This window comes from Labrus bergylta, chromosome 6, assembly GCF_963930695.1.
Source record: "Labrus bergylta chromosome 6, fLabBer1.1, whole genome shotgun sequence".
In the NCBI taxonomy this organism is placed as follows: Eukaryota; Metazoa; Chordata; class Actinopteri; order Labriformes; family Labridae; genus Labrus; species Labrus bergylta.
Genome location: NC_089200.1, coordinates 18115735 through 18135560, shown reverse-complemented (window position 1 = coordinate 18135560; position 19826 = coordinate 18115735). Strand labels below are relative to the sequence as shown.

Genomic DNA, 19826 nt, shown 5'->3' with positions numbered 1-19826 from the left:
AGGGTGGTAAGGAGGGCATGATAGGGCGATGTTAATGTGAAACAGAAAGCTACATGGGAAAAAATGCATATTAATGCAACCATACTCCCAATCAGTCTTTCTGTAACACAAAACATTGAGAAATGCAATCTTACAAACATACTGGTTAAAAAAGTTGCCCCCTTATCAACCAGCAGCAGTGACAGATCTGGTCTACCCTCTAACGTTCTCATAATTGCCTCAAATCCAGAGCTGACATCCTCTAAAATGGATTCTTTGAAACGGAAATATTTGTCACACAAATGTTTTGCCTGAAATGCTCTTTGTGTTTGTCATCTTTCATTGTGTAAGACCTGGAAGATTGACTTCCTTTAGCTAGCTGGGGGACATTGACATGCCTGCCCTTCTACAAAGACAGGTACCTTTTTTATTGAACTGCTGCTCATCCAAACAGCAAGCCCACTCACTAAACACAGTTCTTCAACAGTATGAGCATCAAGGGCTGCTGGTGAAAATGGGCTCACAGGGCTAAGCCCTCTCTTTCGTATACATTAGAAATGGATAAAGTAATTTACAACATAGTTTTAAATGTTGGTGGAACCTAAATTAGCAACCAAACTTAATACACATTATATGTGCTTAATTTTTACAGTCCAACCACTTTAGCATCCTCCTTAATCCACTCCCATAGTTTCAATGAGTGACAGGTGTCATGTCATGCCCCCTTGATCTGCTGATCATTTTAGCTATTAATTTAGGCCACAGGCTGTTGAGTTATGACCAACTGTAGCATTACAGACTGTGGAGATGCTAAGAAACTAGCTTAGGATATCTAAACTATCTGACTTAACGTTGTTAACAAAAGTAACGGAGAAACAGATCGTAATCTACATTAATTGATCTTTTTCTGTATGTGTTAACGTATTAGGATGCTGGAATGATAAGTTGTTTGCAATTTCAACTTCCACCTCAAATTCAACTTGCCCCTGGGGGAAATTTGTTTTACAGCCGGCTAAAACAATACAACTTGTAAAACACTTGCAAGTGAGAACAAACGAAACAACAAAATAAAATGCCATCATCAGTCAGCAATAGTGAAAAGGAAAATGCTTAATTCTAGGTCATTATTTAGACCTACAGAGTGACAAAAGTTGTAAGCTGAGACATAGTGAAGCACTTAACAGCAGTTACCAAGTGTACTGGTAGCTTTCTCTCTGAAAATAAAGATGTTGGAGCAGACCAGCATGGGAGATTTGAGAACTTAGTCTAACAGGTGCTTAAGCTTTTGAGATTAAATACCTTCAATGTTGTCTACACAACATAGACTGAAGACACAATTTGTTTGACTTAAAAGAGGTTGAACTTAAGTTCTGCAGTAAGTAGAGAGTAATAATGGGATGAGTAATGATTAGTCCCTGGAGTATTCTCTGATGGAGTGTTCTCATGTTCTTCCTAATCTGAGAGCTTTTTTACACTTACTGTAAAAAATTAATTGTTTTACTTTTTGTACAGTTTCAGTAAAGCCACTAAATTTCCCCATCAGCTGCTAATGGAATAATAGAGTCTGTGAGGTGGATAAAACTGATTTGACAGACATTCAAGATTACATGAAGTTCAGTGGAGGCTCCTGTAGGAACTTATTAAAGCTAACCTTAAGGCAATAAAATGTTCGAAATATTTAGATTTGCATGGGAATTAGATTCATTGCTTTACGTTGGTTGATTTGAAAAGATCTCTTAAAGAGGCAATATTGAACCATCAGTTACTCAGAAGTGTTAAGATCCAAGGCATAGTCTGAGGTATGCAGAAACAGAGCTAGTTCAGTTCACTGATTGAACATCAGTTGTCAGCTTTCCATCACAGCAACATTCAAGAAACAAGCGACCCCACTTTCTTCCCATTCCCCTTTACTCATGCCCCTATTGTGTTACTTGTCCTCACTGTATTGATTATTACCACCTACCTTCAGAGGGCTGGGGCTTCATTGGCAGAGACAAAGGTGGAGATGAAAGCAAATAGCAGCACAGCCCAACCTGCATGTCGGAAAAGGCTGTGAATAATGCATGCACACTAAAGCTTGAAATTATTACCTTGTGGGTGGGCATATTCATTCAGGCAGCGCAGCAGTGAGTATTTATATTAATAAAGCTGGTAATTGCTAGCTGAAGAAAAACCTCTCACCTTTATTGATCCATTCCTCTGGCTGTCTGTGGGAGAGACTTTAGTCTCTTTGTATCCATCCCCTTAAGCTGATGCCAGGATTTGTTATTTGGGGAGGCTGTTAAAAGAAGAGCTACTATCTTCCACCCAAGCTAAGTGTACTAGATGTTTTTGGCTTTTATCAATTAATTTCTCTACCTTCTGCCAAGTTTCTCACCCATAGTTTGCCTTTACAGTAGATATATATCTAGTAATTATTTGTCCAACAGCCTTCAAGTTTTCCAGTTTTAAAATGGAGCAACGCCTGCAAGCTAGTCCAGACTGTTTTCACATTGACATGCCTCTTTCTCACAATCACCTGATAAATACATCCTCTCAAATTGATAGAAAATTTCCGGTCTCTCCCTCGGCTGTCATTGGCCAGCTCTGCCCTGAACCCATACTATGCTCTTGTTTATCATGCCCACCACCACCCCAGCAAGTTATTATATCATTACTCCTCAATGTTTTGCATGTAAAGCAATCTATGAGAACTGAGGAGGTCGTCGCCTTAACTGTAAACTAAGCAATGTTTTGTTTCTTCATAAACATTTAAAACCATAACTGATTATGGGTTTGGTAACACCTCACTTTTAAAAAGACACAAGCTGAACTGTTGATTGCAGACGTTCTCCATCTTATCTTGTGTTGAAGTATACTGCAGCATTCCTGAGGGTAATTCACTCTGCTGTGGGTGTTATGTCTAACCGAGCCTCCAGGTTCTTCAGTACACACACTAACAATGGACCACTGCATGTGTGAGGCCTCTTTTTAAACTTTTCAGAGCATTTATCTCCTGGTCTTTGAACTCAGAATTGTTCAACCATGTCTAGTCAATTTGCTTTGTTTTCTCATCTGTTTCATTCAGATCCCTCTCTAAAGTAGAACATGTAACAGGAGAGAGCACAGTCTCCACTCAACCTCTTTACATGATGTGTGTGTGTGGTTTGAGCTCATACCGTTATCAGTGGATGGAGGGTTGTCAGCAGAGGCTTCTGGCTGAGTGGTAGTTTGACTTTGCCCTGGCATCACCTCTTTCTCTTCCTCAGACAGACCGTCTTCTGGACTCTGTAGTCCACTGGTTGTAGCCGTGAAGGAAAAACTACCAATCCTTCTACCAATTCTTGGTCCACCCTGTTTTTCATCCCAGCCCTCTGCTGGCTTTGAGTGGATGACTATGTGCTCCTCAGAGATCTCAGAGGTGTTGTTTCCAGCAATGGAGTTGACTTCTGTATTGTTTAGGTCAACTGGACCTTTGGAGGAAATGTTCTTGGAGAAAGGGTCTCTATGTTGGGCTGCAGTGACTGAGGAGATGTCCTCTGCTGCTGCGTTGGTGGTCTGGTACAAAGTCTGTGATTGTGCAGCCTGTACCCCCACAGGCTGGTGGGCTGCAACACAAAACAGACACATTTCAGCAAAGGAAGCACACGTGTTCACCTGACCCACTTTGCCTGCTGCTGCACTGAACCCCAGCTTTAGCAGCACCCTCCTTCTACTGAGTTTAAACAATAACATTTAGAGCATGCTGCACAGATACATCATTTTGTGTCACATGTAGGAATATTTTTTCTTCAACAAAACCCAAACATGATTAAATCAACAAACGTGCATGTCTGTTGACATCATATTAATGAGATAGATTTGATCCATATCTTCTTATATGTTGTTTGTACTTAAGAACACCACCAACTCCCCAGAAACTTACAGTTTAATTCTAAGAAGTAATATAAAATCCTGAGTTTTCCTTATTCTACTCTGATATAAAATACAGAGAGCACACAGACAAACTAATCACATGACAAGAGTTTTGGCTGTGCTTGCCCTAAAAGGAATACCATGGCAACAGGTCACCAAAAAACTAAAAAAAAAAAAAGGGTAAAGTGCGTCTGATCTGTAAAGAAAACACAAAAACACACACATACTGTAAACACACAACAAAGCTTTCAGGTGGCCTCATTCTTTTTTTTCATTCTTGTTCAAAATGTTTAATTAAGCGTTCATTTGTAATGTCCATCTCCCCTAATAATTTTTTTCTTTATATTAGAAGTAACTTAACCTAAAAGGAGAACACAGAAATACAACAGATAGATGAGACTTAAATTATTTACCACAATAAACTAAGATCCTATATTAGAGTTTTTATTGTTTTCTAATATTTTTTTCCTGAGAGGACAACGTTATGGTGCTTCAATTGAGTGATGCAGGTTAAGCTTCTCTTTGACTGGAAGAAAATCCTGATTATTTTTATTATACATCACTCTGACTCTCATCAAGCTGGTCTGCTTCCTTACATGCTCTAAAACCAGACTTTAAGCAGATCTTAGATATACAGTGTAGCTGCACTGCGGCCATTGTTTGTCACATCCTTTGTATTGAAGCTGGTACATGACAGGAGGTGGGTCAAACCTCAAAATGTGAACTATAGAGGAGATCAACACTAAAATGAAGGAGGGCTGCACAAGTTGTCCATCAAATACACCCTTTAGAAGCTTAACATTTATTTCACTTAAATCATTATTAATGATAACTGTGAATCATGTAGCAGATTGGCTGCAACCAATTAATACGTTTAAGTATTTGTTGATTGATATAAAAATAAAGGGCAAAATAATGAGAAAGAATGTTTTTTTTTTCTGTGAACATGATTATGTGCAGTTGTATTCAATCTACACTGTAGGTGAGGTGATGGAGACTGCCTGTGGTTTATTGAGGACTTACCAAAGCCCACAGTTTGAAGCAGGAGGAGGACCTGAAGAGGCTGCAGGCCACACCAAGACAGTACATCCTTCATCCTGCTGCACATAAAGACACACATGAAGAGAGGAAGAGGAAATGTGAGCACACAATGGTCTTTAAAATCAACACATTCACTACGAGAGGATGGTCCAATAGTCAACAGTTACGATTCTGTTTTTTTAGATACTTTTTTTCTTTCAAGTAAAGCTTAAGGAGAGTTTTTTTGTCATTTAAATCTTCACTTGAATTTCATGGAATAAGGGTGTAGCACGCTGAGATTGGTTTATACTGTGAAAATAGATTGTTTGAGAAATAAAACACAACAAATAAACACACTGATGCAATTCAAGAATAAAAAGAGCTAGATAAGACTAATATGTGTGAATCACAAAAGCCAGGGGACAGAGACCAGATGAGGCAGGCCAAACCCTGACATTGGGCCAAAGAAACCCTAAATGTAAATAATGAATATGGTGTCTCTGGATATGTGATGGTCGAGCGGGGCCTGAGGGCAAGAGAGAAGCTGATGGGGGGGAGCAGGAGGAGGAGAGGAATATTTTTTACTTTCTCCATGACAACAGTTTATTTGAGGAAATTTTAGTGAGGATTTGGAGTCCACCATAGCACTGAGTCTGCACTAGTTAAATTAGAAATGATCTACTTCTAGCCTCGGACAGGGAACTCCTCTCTGTGCTTGTCCGGTTAGATCTAAGTACTGCATTTGACACGATTGACCATCAAATTCTTTTGTAGAGACAAGAATAACTACTTGGAATTGCTTAAAGCTGGTTTAAATCCTAATTGTCAGACTGATCTCAGTGTGTAGGCTACATGTTAATGATAAGTCCTCTATGCAAACCAAAGTAAGCCATGGAGTGCCAAGGTTCAGTGCTTGGATCTATTCTCTTCAAATGATATCTGCTTCCTCTGGGTAATATCTTGAGGAAACACTCCATAAATGTTCATTGCTATGCAGATGATGCTCAACTTTACGTATCAATGAAGCCTGATTACACCAATCAATTATGTGACCTAGAAGCATGAGATAGGATATTTGGACCTGGATAACCAAAAATGTTTTGCTGCTTAACTCAGACAAGACTGAAGTTATTGTGCTTGGCCCTAAAACCAATGATATAACTGTCTTTAAAGGCACCAGCCTGGAATCTAGCATCACAGTTAAGTTTTTAAAGTGAATAATAATAGAGCATCATCATTATCCAGAGAATTCCACAGTTTCCACTCAATATAATGAAATACACATTCGTTCTAATGTAGTCTGTGTATATGGACTTTTAATACAAACTCTTTCAATGTGAACCGAATTTACAACCATGTTGATTTGATCGTATCCCAATTCGAGGATAATTTTATCAAACCACCTCTTGAATGTCACCATTTAGGACACTATAGTATCTGTAATAGACTTCAAATCCTGTTTCCTGTTTTACTAAAAGATAATCTAAAAAACTTTCCCCTGTGCCTTCTTACTGGTGAAATAATCCTTATTGCCACAAGGTTGGGATTGAAATAAAAGCAATATAGAATACCAGGCTACAAGTAACAAAAGTGAAACCATCACCTTCCTGTCCACTCATAAATCAACATCAAAATAAGCATGATTGGATGAAATTAATTGTTACATTTATGCAGGATATACATAACGGTTCATCTTCAAAATCCCCAAATTCTGAGCAAAACCATTTTCCAATACCTTAGAAAACTGATACAGCAATGACACAGGTTGGTGGTTTTTTAAGGCTAGAACTACCGAACAAATCTTCAGATGAAGCACTGCTGCAGAGCTGTTACTGTCACACCTGTCTTTTCACCAAAGTTTACCTTTGATAATAATCAACAATGAATGATTGACAGGGTAATGTGCAACATCAGAGACAATGACAGTGTACAGACATCTATCTGAGGCAACTTGGGCCAAACTTGAGAAGAGGTGACAATGTATCAGCTCTTACAAAAGGATCTAATTTATACATGATAGAATGGCACAAAAACAAGTGGAATCTTCAATTAATTGGCCAGAAACTATGTTTCAATGACAGACTGATACAAGATGATATATAATATAATAATATAATATGAAATATCAAAGTAGACAAAAAAGCAGGAATTGAAGTGTGAGAATGAAAGGGGAAGAAATGTCATGTTCAAAGCATCAATAACAAAAAACACTGGGCAAAGGAATATAAGCCATTATGGTGACAGCTGATGTAGCTCAGCATGCTCTGTACTTATTAATAATAACAGAGTGGGGAATGAGTCAGGAAAGTCTGAAAATGTTTCTAGGGTCCTTTTACGAGCAGCAAAATGGGGGAGAGGAAATTAAAGAGCGATAGAGAGCAGGAGAGGCTGGCAGGGGTTTGATGGTGCAGCAGGGCCAGTTCTAGCTTCATTTCTAAGCGCTGCAGACCTGTCTCAGTCAGAGCTGGATTCACTGGTCTGAGATGGAGACAGACGGTGATCCCCTCAGTAAATCGATTCTCAGACACACTCATTTGGAAGAATCCGAATTTATTAGATCTGCCCAAGGCTAAGGTTTATTTACTTATTTATCTGCCCTATCTTTCTGAGAATATAGGGCTACCTGCTGGGCACAGCATCTTCCAGACATGACAGCTAATTTCAGCATATGTGTGTGTGTGTGTGTGTGTGTGTGTGTGTGTGTGTGTGTGTGTGTGTGTGTGTGTGTGTGTGTGTGTGTGTGTGTGTGTGTGTGTGTGTGTGTGTGTGTGTGTGTGTGTGTGTGTGTGTGTGTGTGTGAGAGAGAGAGAGAGAGAGAGAGATAAAGAGAGATGGAGAAATACTGAGCATGAGAAGGCCACCTTCACTGTGCACACGCTCCATAAATCAACAGGAGGCAGTCAACACAAATTGACATTTCACAGAGGGGTGTATTTTCATTTGAGGTCCAGTTGATTTGTTGGTTTAAGGCTGTTTTCACTGTGTCATGAGTCAGTCCGCCTGCTACCAGAGGAATCAATTTAAAACAAGCTTTGTGCTTTACTCCCTGATGCAAAGTTTACCACCTCTAAATTACATGTTCTCTTTATTTTGACTGTCTGTTTTAGACACTCAAACACTTTCTGGATGATCCAAAATCTCCAAACTCCACTAGAATAAAATCACAAACAAATTTTTTTGGTTTTCTCAGCTAGACATCTTTGCCCATAACAGAGCAATCTCTCACTGAGCCTTCCCAATCCACTCTTCCCCTCAACACTTGTAAGCTCGTAAGCTACACAGACAGTCTGATACATGTAATTAGATTACAACAGACAGTTTAAACAGGGCCATTAAATCGTTAGGGATAACCTTAGAATTGATCTCAAGTATGTTGATCATTTCAGCAGCCTGGTAGGTCTCTCTGAGAGAATGACAGAAAAATGCATGACATTGGTTTTACACAGTTTGAAACTTTTCACTGCCAGATTTCATGCATGCAGAGCTGTGACAGATGAATGGTGAGATGAATCACTGCACTTTCTCAGATTTAGATGAATGATTGATAGTACACACTGTGTCTTTTTTCTTGCGTTTCTGGGCACGTTATGACAAAACCTGGGATTGAACCATATGTAGCAGAGGATAGACATCCAACCCATCCCTCAAAAAGATTAAAGAGGCAACACTACATCAGGAGGACTATAGTCAGCCATGTTCTACCATGTTTATATCATTAATTGACAGCAGTCATATGAGAGAAACTATATCAACAAAATATCAAGCCATCAGTGTCATGTGTGATGGTTGGTTAAGTGTTATAAACTAGTAGATGGCAGCATGACTCTTCCTCAGGGCTGCTGATTATTAATGACAGTGTCAGAGCAGAGCAGCCTCTTTCAATCACACTGCAGGTAACTCTTGCTCCCACAATAGGCACCATGGCAGGCAAGAGCTCTTTAAATCCATTTCACAGGGAGTTAATTGGCCACATTTCTAATTTCCCAACCGACTGATGTAAACACACACACACACACACACACACACACACACACACTATTGAAATTTTGACAACAAGGTAATTCAAATTGAATGAAAGAGTGCCAATATGCCAACATAACCTCCTCAGCCTCGACAGTTGCTACACAACACTAGAACTGAGGAACCACAGGGTTTAGCATCACAAAAAGGCAGGTTTAAGGACAAAGAGAGCAGTTGAAATATTTGAGGAGCATTATGAAATACACGAGAACAGATGGAGGAAGAGAACAAGGCATAAGAAAATAGTATGGCTGTACAAAATTGTGTGCCAATCTTTGTAGGATGTTAAAACATCTCAATGGATAAATTATAACTAAGGGTGCATTCACACCTGAGCAGTTTGGTGTTTTTGAAACAAACTCTGTTGCACTCTGTTGGATAGTTCGTTTGGTTTGGTGATGGTGTGAACGTTAAACACACTCAGCTGGGGGGTCAAAAAACTGAACTCTGTTCTGCTTGAAAATTTCTGTCTCGATTCGCTTCCAAGTGCACCAGAGTTTGTATCCCCATAGGGGAAGAAGAGATTCAAACCAAAGAAGGGAAGTGAACCAAAATGCTGTGCTTTGTGGGTTAAATTTGGCCAGATATTTCAGAATCAACTGCAAAAGACAAAAAATCAGACACGGCTAAACGTAGTATCTTGTGGCTTACGTTAGCATGGCTAACAAGACCAGCCTTCAGCCCTCCATGCAGGTTAACATCCACATGGCAATGCTAAATGTGGTAACACATTGCTCCTGTCCATATGCCAATTTAACCTGACACAACATTATCTTCATTTTATAGATCAAAAGACTGCCAAACCCTGCTGCACTACGGGATGCAAGACAAACCAAATGAAAAATGCAACAATGTTGTCCTTTCCTGTTTGTCCTGAATCGTTACAATTTGTGACTGTTCCCTAATGTTTTCTTTCTCTCTTTCTGTTCCTCTTTTCCTCCCACTCTGTGTTAGCTCTGATAAGTGTCTTTGCAGAAGTGGATGCAGAGAAGGTTTCACTCCTTGGGGTCTGTCAGATTTATCCAAAATTACCAAACACACAACAAACACCCGCCTCCATTCCCCGTACCAGGCATGAAGTCCCATAGCATCAGACTTCATGTGCTGCAAGATGAATCAAGAGATCTTTCTATTGCTAAGCTAAGAACATCATTTAATGTGATTATTTGTAAATGTATGACCCGTATCAAAAAACAGATCTTTTTCCCTCCCTCCCCTCTTTCACTCTTTCCTCTTTCTCTTTGTTCTTCTCCCAGGGACCTATCATGTGTCAGTTCTCTCAAGCTACTTAGCTCCAACTTAATGACTAAATTAAAACGATTAAATACCTGATCAGTGATGTTAACCTCCACCGCCTCCACATGGAATCTTGGAGGTCTGATCAGACTGGATGATTATTTTGCCTTTTAACCCGCTTACTATTGATCCATAATACTGTTGCTTTTCTTCAAGCTCTGCTGATCCAGACTTGAAGAGAATTACATTGAATCACCAAAATGGAGAGAGTGTAGTTTATTACACACTAGGCTGCCAAGATAAAAAAAAAACCTCTCCTCTCCTCTTCTCTCCTCTCCTCTCTGTGTTCTCTCTTTACTTGGCTAATTTCTTTCATGTCTCATACTCCCGCAGTTTGTCAGGCTGCTTTTGCCGATTAAAAATCTCATTACATCCACACATAGCCAAAAGCTCTCATCAGTTCTCATATATTACTGTTGCAGTGGGACCATGCAGTCATGATGTGGGAGTCTGACAGATGAGATATGCATGGAATATCAGATTCCCAGTACAATAACAGTAAATTACAGATATTGTCTGAAATTACCTCTAAGAAAACAAACCTTGGTTCCCATCGGGTACTTAGGCTGCCTCGCACAGTCCAAAGACATGCTTGTTAGGTTAACTGTTGACTCTACATTGCCCGTATATGTGAGTGTAAATGTGACTGTTCGTCAGTCTCTGTATGTTACCCCTATGATTGACTGTCACCTGACTTGGGACCAGTCCAGAGTGTACCCCACCTCACACACAATGGCAGCTAGGATTGGCTCGAACCACCCCGTGACCCAAACAGTATAGATGATGGATGGATGGGAAAAACAACCTGCTTTCCATATTTCACAAGTGATGATGGGTTAAACATTGGGGTACTATTTAAGAATGTTTATGTGAGCAGCTTGCTCTATTATCTGTGATCACACCAGATGACCTACTGTCTCCTATCAAACGCTGATGGATGCTGCTCTGTCAGTGTAGCCAACTGTTCAATAAAAAAGCTGCTTTCATCCCTGCCTTACCTGCTTTCCCCAGAGGCAGAGCTGACAGCCCAGGGGAATTTAGTTGTTTAGTTTTAGTAGCTGCTTCACATGTGTTTAAATTGCTCTAATTGCTTGAAATGTTGCTTGATTTCTCCCTCCCTCCTTTTATTATCATTTGACAGGCAACATTTTTCTTAAAATCTTTTAATATTCTATCCCTGCTCTGCTACAGGACAATCTCTCCCAGATTAATATACCTGACTCCCCCTGCATTCGGATCACAGACTCTTGTCTGACATCAGCCAACAGATGACGCGCAGGAAACACGTCCTTGACAGCACCATCTGCGCCGGATCCTGTCAGTGCTAAGTCCCTTCCCCATGCTCTTCTCCCTTTATACCAACAGCTTCACCTCCAGTCACCAGTCCGTCTTCCCGATGTCCGTGGGCAACACCACCCTCATTGGACTCATCTCTGGTAAAGATGAGTCTGCTTACAGGTATTGATCACCTAGTGACCTGGTGGGGTCAGAAAAACCTAGCTTAATCCTCTGAAGACTGTGGAGATGGTTGAAGATTTTAGGAAGAAAGGTGCTGCCCCTATCCCATCACCATCTGTGACTCCATTATTTCAACATTGGAGTATTTCCGCTTCCAGGGAGCCATCATTATCCAGGACCTTCAACCTCAACTGAAAATCAGATCCCTCATCAAAAATAAGTCCAACACATCATGTATTTCCTGCAACAGCTGAAAAAGCAAACCTGCTATAGATAATGATGGTACACATTTACAAGTCCATCCTTGACGCCTCCATCACAGTCTGATACACTGAAGGTTCAAATCAAATGTATGCTACACTTCATCGTCTGCCTTTCCTGTTTGACTTGGAAAGACCTCAGGATACTATAAACTCTTTAAATTGTACTAGATACATGCCAGACACATGCCATAGAATGAACTAGAGAAACTCCATTTACTGCAGACATCTTAAAATGGCATCTATAAATGACACCTTAAATGTCTACAGAATTTATCCACAATGGTAAATTTAGTCTGCATTTGTAAAAAAAAAAAAGTGCTTTTCATCCTGAGCAGCTTCTTCAACAGCAGCAGCAGCAGGAGGGTGGTCGTGGGATAACCCCCATCAAATTAGTGCAGTTTGCAGTGACAAATGCTGTGATTGCTCAGTTGTGTGTGATGAGTGGTGAAGACTGTGTCCTGCAAGAAAGGCTGTGTAGAGTATAAAGCATAATCAAGAAAACTGATTCCCGGATTGGCCTCTTAAACATGTAGAAGTTCAATTGTGACATTGATATGCCGTATTCAGAGGGATGAAATAGAAAGTAATGACGGAGAGATTAAGAGAGGGAGTGACTTCCTAATAGCTCCACAAGTACACACAAACACATATTCTTATACCATACTTGACTTAGGAGTCTCGAGTATTAATTCACATTGATTCACCTCTGGCCACTTTAAATCCACTCTAAATTGCTCTCATGACACCTCGGCACCGAGTGTCTGTGTGCAAACTCTTTTTATAAGCTCTAAGGCAGCAAAGTGAAGATGTGTGGTCTATGTTTCCCTCGTAAATCACAATACAGCTTTTAAAATCAGTATGCAGTGGTGCAGGGAGTACATTCCCTACTTCAGCTGAAGCACACACAGCATTGGTTCCAGTGGTCATGCACTGTAGTTGAGCAGAAACACACACAACAAACTCACAGATTAACCCACTGAGGTGAGTGCTAAAATTTCCACACCACAGCATTAGACAGCTTTGATCCTTATGGAAAAACTCTGGGGGCAAGTAATGCATGTTGCAACATGCCTGCTCCACTGTTCAGCCTGGTGGTTTGATTAGGTCAGGGGAAGGCTCGAGTAGGGCAGGGTAGGAGAGGAGAGAGGTTTTCAAAATATCTTTATTAAACACTAGCAGGAGAAATTACATCACTGTCACCTCATCACTTGAGTTTAAAAGAACAAAAAAAACAAAAAAATTACATAAATGCAACAAAACCTCTCAAGAACCAAATAACCATCTACCCTAAAATCCAAAATAAGCTCTCCATCCCCACCACAAAGCACAACACTCCTATGAAACAACCTTTTTTAAAGCTCAGACAATGAAACCAACCTTGAACACTGAACAAACAAATGGGCTTGGTTTTTAATCTTTGAATAATAAAGACTCCTCTTCTCCCATCCCCGGTTCAATGTGTGCTCTGTATCTGTCCATATAGCCCCCTGTACAACTCTTCACTGAAGTAGAGCTGTTCACTTTTCAACAGGCAACTTGTACGGGGCCAGCTTCCTTTTGGGGTACCAGGTAATGTGAATTACCCTGACACTACCTTCAGTCACACAATAGCAACCCAGCCACATCATAAGCCTTTGGTATAGATCATATACCATCTTCCATTATAAAAGTCAACAGACAGAAAAAATAGAGCCAGCAGGAAGCTTTTTGGATTTATGAATTACAGGCTGCTAAACATCCTGGTCTTAATTAGGATTGTGATTAAACTTTGTTCTTTCAAAGATTTGTGGTGTGATTTAAGAGTCGGTTGTTGTGTGAAATCTCTCATAATCAAGGGCAGGACTTGTTATGTTATTTTGTATTTATTCTCCCTTTTTTCATCGGTGTGGACATTATTGTGATGAATGAATGGTTTTATTTACATACATTGGCCTTATTACCGCTATACTGGTAATACTGTGGTTGGGAGTAGCTCAGTCTGTAGGTACTTGGGTTGAGAACATAATGTCCCGATGTGGACCAAAGTGCGGAAGTTGGTCAGGTTACTTCCTGAGTACTGCCAAGGTGTCCTTGAGCAGTGCACCAAATCCCCAACATCCCTGGCGTGTTCCCATGTAGCAGCCCAACTCTGTCATCTCTCCATTAATGCATGTCCATAAGTCCTATTTGTGCATGTGTGTATTTCTGTGTGTGTGTATTTATGTGTGCGAGAAGTACCAGTTTGTAAAAACAATAATCTCCTAGTTTTTGGATGTACACACCTTCTTCAGGCCACACCTCTAGCTCCAAGTGGATAATTCCTCCTGGTTGAGTACCACTATGAATGGCATCTGTTGCTTTTTATCTGTTTGACTTCGTCGAAGTGTGTTTTATAATGTCCACATTGTGATGATTGTGTTTTGATTTTGTTGTGGGTGTTTTGTGTATGTGCTCTCTCCTTCACCCCTCTTTGCTCTCTTTCTCCTGCAGGTATGTGTGCAGCAGGGTGTGTGGCCGGCTTCTCCCACAGCAGCAGATGAGGCACACCTGTTTCCACTCCACTTGTCAACCTGACAATAGAAGTCTGGTCTTCACTCCACTACTCTGCCGGATAATTCCATTTTGTTTGGTAGTGCACTGCATACTTTCCCTCTGTGGTTTGTTAAGTGACTTAACTAGTGTCATTAAGCTGCCTATATAACTCGGGATTTTGTTCTTACCTGTTTTTCTCCGTTTGTTCAGGTGTGTCTCGCTGCTCTGCTGTCTGCGGTGCCTGAGTTTTTTCTCTATGCTCAAAGCCCTACTGTCATCTTCCTCATCCTCTCTTGGTGTTCACACAAGCCAGCCAGCCAGCTCTCTGTCTCAACTGCCTGCTCTTTTGTTTTTTATCAGTAAACATTTTTTGTTAAACTTAAACCTACCTGCTCTAGTCTTTGCTTCCCCCTTGTTTCTGATTGAGGCGGCTGACTCCAGGAACCCCGGAAGTCACATACACACCACGGCTAAAAAAGCCTGTTTTTACAGTAGGAATTAACATTCATACAGACTGGTTCAAAAAAACAAACAGGTTTGATTAGTTATTGTCCTCATGGGCACACACTGTACAGGGGCTCTCAGCCTGTCATTTGGTTGACTAAAAGTTAGGCTGAGACAGGATATACAACATGGCGGCTGCTGCCGACGAGCCTCCAGAGCCCTGTGCTGTAACAGATAGGTGACATCACTCAAGCATCATCCATTAATATCTACCATCTATGATTATGACAGAAAGAAAGACTTAAAGACACACACAGACAGAGAGACAGACCTCCTTAAAGCCGAAGGGGAACGCCCCAGGGAAGGAAAAAAGGACACAGTAGTCACAACCGAGACTAGTATTTAAGACACAATAACACATTTGCACAATTGGTTAGTTGATAACATTCTGGCCCTGTGTATTTATTGAGCAACCGCTACAATTTGCCTTCACACATTAAATTCCCACATTATATCCCAACACTTCATTGTGAATCTCTATAACCACTGAGCAGAATGTTTTTGCACACAACTATGAAATGGTAATTAAACATTGTTTTCCTTAAAAATCTGCAACCACAAGAGGTGTCCTCTGTGCTCAGTTAGGCTGTTGGCTGATGGGGTGACTGGTTTTCCTCTGGTTTAGTGTACAAACAATTTACCTTGTTTATTTGCTCCCATTGTGTTGGCGAAACACAGTAAAAGCAACTCAAACGGAAATTGAAATAGAAAGTAATTTCTCTCCAAAAAGGTTGCCCCCTTTACAACCTAAGTCCCAAAGAAACGGTCCTTGAGCAAAAGCTTTTAGCCCTCAATTACTCCACACAAACCTGCACACCAGCGCGAAGACCTCTGAGCTTTAAAGGCAACATTTTTCACAGGTCCAAGTAAATATCACTTTTGTGGAGCATTTGCAAACTTATAACTGACTGAAAAAGGTTTTGCGCCTGTACTGGCAGGACACCAGACCCACACTGAGCCTCACAATTCTGTATTTAAATCAATTTGATGAGTGGAGGAGATATGGTGAATAAAATCAGTGAGGAATCAAAGTCTGGGCACTCTGGGGAAAGTTACTGCTGAGATCAGACCACACAAACTTTTTGTCTGTTACGATGGTCACTGTGTTAGATTAGACGATCACATCATAAATTTGGGCCGTAACTTCACCGACAGACATGCCAGGGATCATAGTGGTACCCAGCCAATCATAACAATGTAATGACGTTGGAAGGAAGATAGCGAAAAGAAGAATTTTTTTCTTTCTATTTGCCTTTTTTTTTGTTTACACTCATGACTTTTGCACAGAGAGAACGTCCTATGCTCTAAATTGGTTAACGTCACTGACGTGACAGAACACATCATACAAGTTAAACATAAAAATGAAGACCTTCTTTGCTTGACTGTGTCTGGATGGAGCAAAGGAAGGACACAGAGCTGTTAGTGAAACATATTGTCATCCTGAAGGACCTGGGTAAATGGTAAATGGACTTGAGTTTGTATAACACTTTTCTAGTCTTCTGAATACTCAAAGTGCTTTTACACCACATGTCCCACCTACCCATTCACACACTGATGGCAGAAGTTGCTGTAGTGAGACCATCAGAAATAACTAATCCCATTCATACACCGCCGACGAAGCAGCGGGAGCAATGTGAGGTAAAGTGTCTTGCCCAAGGACACATCAGACATTTTGCTGAAGGAGCTGGGGATCAAACCATTGACCATCCGGTTGTGAGACTACGACTCTACCAACTGAGCCACAGCCAACCCGACATCAAAATTACCATTTCACTGGTAGCCCATGCCTAAAAGATGGACTGTTTGCTAACATGCTATAATGAATAACATCTTGAGCAGCAACAGAATGACAGTTGATAATGGCACACACTTCTAACTACAGGATTTTTTATCTGGAGGCGTTCACAAGACAAAGCAGCAAACTCCAGCAAGATCCTCTGTACTGATAGTCTGCAGTTTGATTAGCTGCTCTCTATTGGTTTCATTTTTAGCCACTGTGTCTGTAGCAAAAAGGTTCATTATAGGTAAATGAATGTCTTGTTTTCTAAACCTCTGTGTCCTCAGTCCTCAAGGGCAAAATTGAATTCCAGCCCATTCAAGTATGCTGCTACAATTGTCTACACTAAACTGCCCAGCCAGGCAGAGAAGACTCATTACTGAAGTATACTCGCATATATGTGAAAACGCAACCTAGTGCAGAGAGCCGATCATTTTATGATTCTCTCATGTCAGTCCAAGTCAGCTTTCTTTCTTTCTTTCTTTCTTTCTTTCTTTTTCCTTGTCTACAGTTGTAGTAGGACTACATCCATTCATTGTTAAGCCTCATCACACAGAACATGTAAAAATAGGGGCAGTTAACTGACATAATCACAGAAAAGAAACCCTCTTCTGATTACAATGGTGTTGAATAGCAGCGCCTGAATGGAAGAGTTATAGAGTTCAAACTAAATGAGATGGCAGAATAAATAAGCATGAGGGCAAAAGAGGCAGAAAGAAGAACCTGAACATTGTCTTACGGAGCTGTTTAATGTGGAGCCAGATCCAATAGAGGAGTTGAAGATGCTCATAGTTCACTAAAACTATTCAGGAACTGGATACAGAGCAATGCCTCGCTCTCTTTCTCTCTCCCTCACACACACACACACACACACACACATACACACACACACACACACACACACACAGACACACACACATACATACGAAGGTACACAGAAGTTCAGCCAGTGAGGGGGAACATTTTGTTTAACCTTAAATATTAAAGATCCCTCTAACAACCCTGGGGTTATATACGTACAGGATTCCACATATGATTGACACTGTGGGAGTTCAGGAGGTATCAGACATCAGAGAAAATGATTGTGGGGTCATTTCTGCCAAAGAGAGCTTGTTGATACTAGATTCTCACTGATTTTGTGTGTGTGTTGCGAGATCCTTGTGCAAATAAAACCATACATTAAAAGCAAAACATAGAGCAAGAGAGGACTGACACTATTAACCACTTCAGTAACTGCTCTGTTAAATCATATCACACAACTTTGTAGCTGTGCTTAGACCTCCCTCACTCCAACAGAGATAACTAGGACCTTTCATCACAAAACAATAACATCAATAAGTCAACAGGTTAAAAAAAACTCTTCAAGTTGCAAAAAAGTAGCTGTATTTTATAAAATCATCAAAAGTGGAAAGTCATGGCATCATGCAAACAGGCAGAAATATGATAAAAGCCATGCAAGAACATAGGCGGTGTCGGCCTGTTTCTAATAAACTCTACTTTCCCAAAGTGGAATGAGAGAAAATAAAAAATGTTTTATGAAACTAAATTTTACAACGAGAAACTTTTGTTGTTTAAACAGTCAGCCCAATATAAACATTAAGAAGAGCAATATACAAATGTAGACGTGTATGAACCATTCTCATGAACACATCTTTAACCAACAGTGCACACGTGTCATTCTGATCATATCCAAAGATCTTTGTCTTCGATCAGCATTTAGAGGCTTATCTTCAAATCAATCTCTGACTGTTATATTAAATGGATGAATATGCAGAAAAGAACGGCTAAATAACTTGCCTTTCTCTTTGGGACAAAGTGAGATCCAGTCTTCAGGAATGTAGAACGATGCTGCACCCTCACAGGAGCCGCTGTGCTACGGACCAGCTGGTAGCGCCAAAGACACATCCAATGGCTCGTTTAATCCCTGCAAATGCGGCTGCAAATGGAGTATCCCTGGGTGGCTAGTAAGAAGAGAGACACCAAAAGCAACGCTATCGATTTTCATTCAGTGGAACTTTCTCAGTGTCTTTGGCTCTGTGGGAGAGGAGTCAATGCAGCAGCTACGATGTGTGGATGAACGCCAGAGTGGTGCTCACCACTCCAGCAGCTGAGCTCTATTGAACAAAAGAGCGCTCCGCAGGCTCTCTTTTCAAAAAGAAGTAGAGGGAAGGGAGGGAGGAAAGGGGGTCGACTTTGGTCCTGATGCTGACGTTAATCCAACTGTCCTGCATATAGAGCCATAAAAACCAGAACCGAACAATTAAACGCTTTCTTTACCGAAATACATTTACAACATGTGATAATGTTATTTTATCATTTTTGTGGTGTAATAAATTATCCAATCTGGGAACAGACACTTGCAACGAACGAGGTGTATGTAACTATGTAAATAACTTCTGCCAGGCTACTCTTTGGGTCCATAAACCAAAACTCGCTTTTTGTCTCAGCCAGTGGAACATTTTTCCGCTGACAAGAAGTTTTATATTCGCATTGAGTCAATGTAAAGCGGATATTTAGTGTAATTTAGTGCAATTAAAAGTTATTTCGGGATTTTTTTTTTAACAACTTTGTCTATGAATTAAGGCATGATAAATGTTAGCAGGCGCTTTTATCCAAAGCAACGAATATCACAACGCAAGCAAGGATTTAGAGGAGGAGATTACATCAGTGCAAAGAACAGTTAAGTCCAGTTGGACGTAGGGGCTGTCAGGCAGTGCAAAGAGGCAGAGCACCTTTTTTTCCACAAATAAATTTCACATATTGTCATCAACAACTACATCGACAGTTGTTCTTTAGAGTTCTTATCAGCATCAACCATCCTAAATGTTTGTCATTGTCCTCATCAATATCATCATCCTCATTCATTTCATTATGGTGTTCATGAAAGAACTGGGTGTTAAGCTTTTTCTTAAAGGTGCAAAGGGACTCTACAGATCAGATTGAGTTTGATAGTTTGTTCCAGCACCTGGGGGGGTGACAGAGGAATAATGTCTAGCTAGAGACTAAGGGCCTTGTTATTAAGGTTGTGCCAGATGCCTTACATTGGCAGAGTGTAGTGGGGGCGGCAGGGAGTGCTGACCTGGATGAGAGAGCCATTTTTGAGG

The 19826-nt window shown here is 40.5% G+C and overlaps 1 protein-coding gene across 3 annotated transcripts in view; it reads right to left on the bottom strand.

Moving 5' to 3' along the window:
• The window catches only part of LOC109982726 (neurocan core protein), a 38683-nt gene extending 19818 nt beyond the window's left edge, over positions 1–18865 (bottom strand). Inside the window, exons 1-3 of one of the 3 annotated variants that reach the window (XM_029277017.2) lie at positions 18520–18865; positions 4897–4970; positions 3138–3566 (exon numbers count right to left, since the gene is read on the bottom strand). In XM_029277017.2, the coding sequence (XP_029132850.1) occupies positions 3138–3566; positions 4897–4969 (502 nt within the window). In that variant the 5' untranslated portion in view covers position 4970; positions 18520–18865. Of the gene's footprint in view, positions 1–3137; positions 3567–4896; positions 4974–18519 lie in introns of all 3 variants that reach the window. The other 2 variants (XM_065955902.1, XM_065955903.1) reach the window with 2 other exon arrangements.
• Positions 18866–19826: the final 961 nt, after the last annotated feature.